Source organism: Chiloscyllium plagiosum, chromosome 5 (genome assembly GCF_004010195.1).
Source record: "Chiloscyllium plagiosum isolate BGI_BamShark_2017 chromosome 5, ASM401019v2, whole genome shotgun sequence".
Taxonomy (NCBI): Eukaryota; Metazoa; Chordata; class Chondrichthyes; order Orectolobiformes; family Hemiscylliidae; genus Chiloscyllium; species Chiloscyllium plagiosum.
This window is the reverse complement of record NC_057714.1, coordinates 26,166,465-26,174,961: the sequence shown is the minus strand read 5'-3', so window position 1 is coordinate 26,174,961 and position 8,497 is coordinate 26,166,465. Positions and strand designations below refer to the sequence as shown.

General features: G+C 39.6%; 1 protein-coding gene across 3 annotated transcripts in view; it reads right to left on the bottom strand.

Annotated features, from left to right (window-relative positions):
* LOC122549771 (histone deacetylase 9-like) overlaps positions 1-8,497 on the bottom strand; it is a 789,364-nt gene that overhangs the window by 727,645 nt on the left and 53,222 nt on the right. For 2 of the 3 annotated variants that reach the window (XM_043689769.1, XM_043689766.1), the window contains exon 2: positions 6,320-6,477. In XM_043689769.1, the coding sequence (XP_043545704.1) occupies positions 6,320-6,341 (22 nt within the window). In that variant the 5' untranslated portion in view covers positions 6,342-6,477. The remainder of the gene's footprint in view (positions 1-6,319; positions 6,478-8,497) is intronic. The other variant, XM_043689771.1, reaches the window with a different exon arrangement.

The window sequence follows — 8,497 nt, the reverse complement described above, 5'->3', positions numbered from 1 at the left end:
TTGAATGATAGAGCAGGTTCAAAGTGCTGAAAGACCTATTCCAGCTTTGATTTTCTCTGTTTCGAGATATAAGGTTCTCAAGGCCCTGCAGGAAAAGGAGATGGTAGATCCTGACAGATGGTTCCCCGAGTAGACTGTCAAAGTCATTTGGCAAAAACTCTCATCTCTAGACCTTACAAAAAAGCACCCAATGGTTTGACTGGTGGTGAGAAACCCTTCAGATTACATTCTTACTACTGGTCTGGGGTGTTGCCCATTCTACACATTGTCCTCAGTGGTTGTGCTGGAGAAAAGATGTTGACCACTTTCTTGAGCATTGTGCCATTGCAAAAGCAGACCTGGAGAGGGATGCAGTGGTACTTCCTGAAATTCATCCCAATCAGCTCTTTATGCTCTGTATGCACAGGACTTTATGCAGTGTTGACTGTTCCCAGGGATGCACACTGAGACAAAGATCAGCTCTCCCCCAGATTTGCTGGCTTTCTGGTGTCAAGAGTTCTCCTAAACTGAATTCTGATGCAGGACTATGTAACAAGGGACACTCTAAAGCTTTGGGCAGTCAATGCAGTGGCACAATTTACAAAGGTAGCTACATAAGACCCTTCGTCATGGTATACAAAGGACTGGAATCTGTAAATGCCCTTCGGCTGTGTGCCTCACACAGAACATACTTGATGAAACTTAGGAGTAAGTGAACCTTGGAACGTGATGTTTAGTAAAATAATCTATTGCACTTTCTGTAATTGCCAATTTGAAAGCTGTACTCCTGAAGTGACATGGGTCCTGACGTGGAATGTTCATTGTAAATATTAAGACTATTTCAATTGTTTTGCGTGCACCATACTGTATGCAGAAAAGTTGAATTTTATTGCCAATATTGCAGTATAAAAGAAATGTTTTGAATTGTATTTTCACAAATCTTACAAAAATATATTTTTGGAGGAAAAAGAATGATCCTCCCCCTTTCAATTGTCCTGTTCTCTTTTGATTGCCTTTACTTCTCAGGTACCTCCTTTTGTCTACCCATACTCTCTTCCAGACTTCGCTGCAAGTTGTTCCACAAGGACGCAGTGAAACAGAATTTAAACCCAGCTTTGCTGTGTGGATGCAAGCAGCACAGCAGGTATCTGATCTAATTTAAAGGAGGTACATTGCTGAATCTACCTCAAGTCTCCAGGGGTTACTGTCTTCACACAGCGTGCACTACCCTGGTTAAGTTCTATCCAATTACACCGCAATTAAAGCTGAAAGGAGCTTTCTTCTATCAAGTAACAGCAGTCACGCAAACATCCCAGCATCTCTAATGCTCAAATAAGTCAAGCTCGTTAAATAAATACACTGCACCTTTTACTTAAATCAGCCTCTACCTCAGAACAGAAAATACTGCATTACTTATTATTACCATATAAATGCATGGCTGAGTAAAGCATTAGTATAGAGTTGCCTGACAATCGGTCATTAATTCTTGATGAAGAACTTGGCTTAACAAATGCTAAGTCCGAATAGAAACAACATAATAGAACAGAACAAAGAGTCAACACTGGGAATCAGTTCGGAAATCTCCAGTGTCAAGAAGAATCAGAACAAAGTGCAATGTTCTAAAAATAAATGCAGGCTTCTGAACAGAAAAGAAAGCAGAACAAAATGTGTTACCTAAAATAAATGTAAAACGGTTCTTCCTGAATAATAATGACTACAGAAAATCATGTAGGAGGTGTGTTCCTTCTGGAATAAAGAAAGAACCTTTTCCTTTAATGTCTGATTTAATCAACTCACTGTCTCCAAGGCCACCTTAATGCATGCAGAGTTTTACAATTACAGTATTAGTCTGACACACAAATCAGTGGACAAAATGAAATAATTTACGAAATAGCATATAATGTTTACCCTTCTGCTGTCTCATAAATAATCCAGGACTATTTCAATGTATTTTTGAGACAAACAGCAATTTGACATGAGCAATGGAAAAATGTACAAAGAAAGTACAGCAGATTGGTCCACAATTAAAAGGGAAGAAGAGGGAGAAACTGAACTTTTACCACATTTACTGGAGGCTACAAGTATGACCCATGGATCAGCAGAATGGCATCAAAAACACATGTTTACTTGTGGCCTGAATCACCAGTATTGGTGCAGGAGTCAGCAAACACGGTAGGCATCTCATCCAAAGAATATGGAGTAGACCGATCAGTTGGAAGGCAAAACTGATTTGTTGTCCATGGTGTCACTTTGAATCTCAATGCTCAACCAATACTCTCTCTCTTACCCCGCACAGCAGAACACACATTTAGCAACAGGAAAGACCCTGCACCACTGTCAACTAATGGGAGCATTAACTATAAATCTATAGCTGCCAGACTGGCCCTTCAACAGGTGGTGAGACAACCAACCCAAGAAAAACAATCTACTTGATCTTGTCATAGAATCATAGAGTCATACAGCATGGAAATAGACCCTTTGGTCCAACTCATCTGCGCCAATCAGACGTCCCAATCTGACCTAGCCCCATTTGCCAGCATCTGGCCCTATCTCTCTAAATCCTTCCTATTCATATACCCATCCAGATATCTTTTAAATATTGTAACCTGCCTCAACCAGTTCCTCTGGCATGCACCATCCTCTGCATAAAAAAGTTACCCTTCATGTCATTTTTAAATCTTTCTCCTCTCACCTTAAACCTGTCCTCTGGTTGTGGACTCACCAACCCTGGGAAAAAGGCTATTTGCCTTATCAATGCCCCTCAGGATTTTATATACCTCTTTAAGGTCACCCTTCAATCTCTGACACTCCAGGTGAAAAAGCCCCAGCCTATATAACCTTCCCTATAATGCAAACCCTCTAATCCCAGCAAAATCCTCACCAACTCCTCTGTAATAGGCGCATCTATCAATGATAATAATGGTAGGAGTGAGCAGTACACAGTTCTTGCATATATCAAGCTTGGGACATGCAGCTGCAAGTGAAAGGAAACTGTGTCGATGAGTAACACGCAATGTTTGGCTTATGTGACCCCTAGAATTAGGCATATGTTTTTCCAAGAAAAGCCACTTGTTTTGTTGTTATTCCCAAAACAGCAAATACCATTCTTGCTGCTTTTAGCAGAATAATATTAAGATCAAAGGCAATGCAACTGAATTTATGGTTGCTACATTTGCTGATGACAACAAGGCGCACAGGAAAATAACTTGTCCTGAGAGGTATAGAATCTGCTACAGACATAGAGAGATTAAATGAGTGGGCCATAGTTTGAACGATGGGGTATAAGTGTGAAAATATGAATTTATCCACTTTGGGAGGAGAACAGAAAAGCTGCATATTGTTTAAATAGGAAAGGATTACAGAACTCTGTAGCACTGAGAGATCTGAGTATATTGGTACATGAATGACAAAAGGTTAGCATTTAAGTGCAGCAAGTGATTTGGAAAGCAATGGAATATTGTTGTTTATTTTGTGTGAAGTAGAATTTTAAAATAGATATGTTTTATTATAGTGGCTTAGGTCATCAGAGAGACCACATCAAGAGTATTCGTACTGTTTTCATCTCCTTATATAAGAAAGGACAAAATCCCATTAGAAACATTTCAATTGCAATTTGAAGATGAGCTGGAGCCAAGAACTGTGTACATATGGAGATTTGGCTGATAAAAAGTAGTTGAATGGTCTGTGGACTACTACCAGTTAATGATGACAAAAGGCCTCCTACCTGGCAACAACCATGTGATTCGCTCCCAGATAGCTGAACAGCTTGGAGCTGTGAACAGGAAAAGGGAGAAGCCATCAACCCTCGACAGATTAAGGGGCTATTTCTGTTCTCCGCTCTGGCGAGGACACTGCATTTAGATTGTCCAGGCCAGACTCGCAGCATTGACTATCATAATTATCAGATCCCACTGCTTTCACAATTTCTGTCTGGGTCGATGACAACATCTCAGTTCAGCATCAGTTTGGAGAACTGCTTTCTTTTCCCTTTTTCCATGCTTGTGTCTTTGCAGGTCAACTTCTAGAATGACCTCCAGCACCTGCTCCAGTCAAAATGAATCTCCACATTAAGAGATGCAGGTTAGCTTTAAATTATGGGAGCCTCTGATGATGTGCCCTGAACAAGCAGGCTGCTTCTCAACAGCACCTTTTATGCAATCGACACCTTCTCATCATTCAAATGATCAGACAGCACAACGTTTACATGCTGTTACATGCTGTTACATTGTAAGCAATGGACATTGGTTAATTATAATCATCATAATCTCTATTTACAAGGTCACTACGTTTTGCAGCCATTGTCTGTTGTACAGAGGGCAACAAGATTTTGAGTCAAATGAACCACCTCATGTAACAGTTCTGTAATTTTAGAGGGTCTGTGTCATTTTGCTGCTCACTTACATCAAGGACACAGCTCTAGAATAGCTGAAGTAATTTCTAAGCGTGAAGCAATTGTTTTCCTTCACACTCGGGCATCACTCTGATACAACTGCCATTGTAAGAAGAGTTATAATACTTGAAAGACAAAAAAGCAACACTGACAAAACCAATATTTGTTGTCAATGCAGAGTTGCACTGAGAACATTAGAAGTCGCACTTAGGCCATACTAGATATGAGTAACTAATTCTCTTCTCAAAATACCGTTCATGAACAGGTAGATTTGAAAACAATCCAACAGCTTATGTGTATCCAAAACAGAAATTGCTGGAAAAGCTGAGCAGGTCTGGCAGCAACTATGGAGAGAAATCAGAGTTAATGTTCAGAACTGAGGAAAGGTCACGACAACCAAAACAGAGCTTTTGGTTCCAGCAATTTTTGTTGTTGTTTCTGATTTACAGCATCCGCAGTTCTTCCGGTTTTTATTTAATAAACAGCTCGTGTGTGTGAGGCAGAAACTACCAGATTTTGTTTTCTGTTCAGTTTCAAAACTTTCTACAAAGTGATGTGAATTCAGGATCTTTACATTGCTCAGAAGCTACCATAAGATCACAGATATTAATTGGAACGAACAGGATAACATTCCTTTTTACAGATCACACCATCTTCTTAACTCGTATAGAGTCATACAGCACAGAAATAGATCTTTCTGTCCAACCAGTCCATGCTGAACATGATCCCAAACTAAACTAGTTCCACCTGCCTGCTCCTCGACCATATCCCTCCAAATCTTTCCCATTCATGTGCTTATCCAAATGTATTTTAAACATTGTAATTGTGCCTGTATCCTCAGGAAGTTCATTCCACATGCAAACCACCCTCTGTGTAAAAGATTTGTCACCACGTCTTTTTAAAATCTCCTCTAACCTTAAAAATGGGCCCCCTAGTCCAGAATTAATGGGAGGCAAAGCATTTAACATACTGCAATGTTTTGTATAGCTGTTCTCTGATTGAAGTCCCAAAATCAGTACAGAGGTAATTTCTCAACTGAATGTTTGTAAATTAGTGACACTGTTTTGAACATATTTAAGCATTTACTGGACTGAATGTTTATCAAGATCAATTACTAAGTCCATAAGCTCTTATAAAGAGAAAGATAAAAAATATGGTAACGATGTACAATTAATTAGTAATAGTCAAACATTTAATCATCCCTTTACATGGTTATTTGCTGCATATATTCCATTTCTATATTAAAGTTTAAAACTTGAAAGATGATACAAATACAAAAAGTTGCTGCTACAACACCAGAATTTCTACTGAAAATATATTGACAAACATAATGAACATGCTCAATTTCAAAACTGTTTTCTACACTTTTACATTGAGGCTTGTTCTGCACACCTTTTTAAAATTGACTTGCATTAAAGACACTATTTCGTGGAATTCTATGAATGAAATAAATAATTACTTGTCATCAGAGAAATAATACTAGACATACATCTCGGTGTAAAAGAAGGAAATGCCCTGTGTATCCACTGATGCATAAACAAACGGTAATTAAGTTGTATTGACTGAGCAATACTTAACACTTGCATTAATGTACGATTCATACAAATCTATTTTCTAAGCAACAATTTGTCCATCTTAACTAAACTGCTGTAAAACTCAATTAAACATGGCTTTATAATCATTATTTATCATACAACAACTTTTCTATCATTGAAAGCTCACTTTTGTTTACTCCAAATAGTGAATATGACACCATGGATTATTGTCAAGCTTCTAACCACATTTTCACATACGTCTGCCAGCTCCCAACCAAGCAAATCAAGTCAAATTGCTGTCAAAGTAAAGCTTCAATAAGAAAACCATCAATTAAATTACTTAGAACACATCAGCAGATTTAAAATCCATTTCAGTACAGCAAAACAAGAGAAATATAAACTTTACACTACTCACCTGGACGTATTGGAGAACTCATGATTCATTAGTTACGTCTCATGCAATAGAACACAGAATAGCGTACACGTGGTAGTGTCCACACAAACAGAAGCTTAGAGCCTCACCCTTTTATTAACGGCTGCATTGAGCACTATGTCATGTAAGCAAAACGGTACCTGAAAGAAAAAAGGGAAAGGAAATCTCACATAAGCAATTTCGATTTACAGAAAATCCTAGAATAGAAATTGTCAAGAACTCCAATGTACACGATGTAAGTTCAAAGGCAGTTCTTTTTATAAAAATTAATTTCAATGCAAAGTCACTCCTCTTCACTCTACAATGCCTGTTTGTATGCACAGAGCCTCAGAAACTAACAAAAAAGCTTTTTTTCAATACAACATATAATCTTTGGAGCTACAGCACTTCTTAAAAACAACTGCCAACAAAGTGTGCACGTCAGTGATATGAGAGGTGTGGTTCAGAACTCATCAATGTACAAAGTTGCGATTAATGAACCCCGTTGTCACTTTTTTCACGACTAAGTAAAATTACCTGCTTTCTGAATGGAATTCATATTTGTGTAGGTAGGAAGCATGTTTTGCTTGTTATTTTTACAATTACTTATCAATTAAAGATAAACAAATAACAGTTTAGATCAATCATCATATTCACAAAAGGATGAGGTTAGACCATAAGACATGGGAGCTCCGCCATTCAATGAGCTCATGGTTGATCTGATAATTCTCAACTGCACTTCACTGCCTAATCCTTATAATCTTTGATTCTCTTCCTGATTAAAAAATTCTCTATCTCAGGTTTGAATATACTTCAAAATCCAAAGGATTCTACAGGTTCACTACTGTCTGTGGGAAAACAAATCTTCCTCATCTCTGTCATAAATCAGTGATCTCTTATTCTGAGATTATGCCCTTTAGTCCTGGTCTTTCTCAATAAGGAATCAACCTTTTTGCCTCTAATCTCATTCTTCTAAATTCCAATGAGTATATGTCCAAACTGCTCAACTTCTCCTAATAAGAACAGTCTCTCCATATCTGGGACCAGTGAACCTTCTTTGGTCTGTTTCCAGTGCCAGTATATCTTTCGTTAGATAAAAGGACCAAACTCTTCACACTATTCCATGTGCAGTCTAGTGCCTTATATCGTTTGAGCAATACTTCTCCATTTTTGAACTCCAGTCCTTTTGAAATAAAGGAGAAAGTGAGGGTTGCAGCTGCTGGAGATCAGAGCTGAAAATGTGTTGCTGGAAAAGCACAGCAGGTCAGGGCTTATGCCTGAAGAAGGGCTTATGCCGAAACGTCGATTCTCCTGTTCCTTGGATGCTGCCTGACCTGCTGCGCTTTTCCAGCAACACATTTTCAGCTTTTGAAATAAAGGCCAACATTCCATTTGCCTTCCCTATAAAATGCTGAAATTGTGATTTTTTTAATTTCAAAAATATACTTTATTCATAAAATAATTTGGTGGTCTGTACAGTTGGTCATGCCATACATATGTAAACATGTACATACAGAGATCAGAATTTATCATTTTTATACAGGTCTGTACATTTTTCAATCATATGCCCATATAATTAGCTGAGGCGTCAGCAGAGCCCAAATGACTGCATGGGCCCCCTGTTCTTCGTTAGGCAGGCAGACTTTACACAGTGGTCTTTCCCAACCGCGCCTTGGCGGCAGCTGCCCCAAGCTTCAGCACATCCCCCAACACATAGTCCTGGACCTTGGAATGTGCCAGTCTGCAGCACTCTGTTGGGGTCAACTCCTTCAGCTGGAAGATCAGCAGGTTTTGGACCACCCAGAGAGCATCCTTCACCGAGTTGATGATCCTCCAGGCACAGTTGATGTTCGTCTCGGTGTGCGTCCCGGGGAACAGACCGTAGAGCACAGAATCCCGCGTCATGGCGCTGCTCGGGACGAACCCCGACAAACACCACTGCATTCCTCTCCAGACTTCCTCTGCATAGGCACATTCCAGAAGGAGGCATGTGACAGTCTCGTTTCCCCCCCCGCAGCCGCTTCGAGGGCAGCATGCGGTGCGGCTGAGAGTCCGGGCGTGCATAAAGGATCTCACAGGCAGAGCCCTTCTCACCACCAGCCAAGCCATGTCTTGGTGCTTGTGGAAAGTTCTGGCGATGAGGCATTCTGCCAAATGGCTTTGACAGTCTACTCAGGGAAC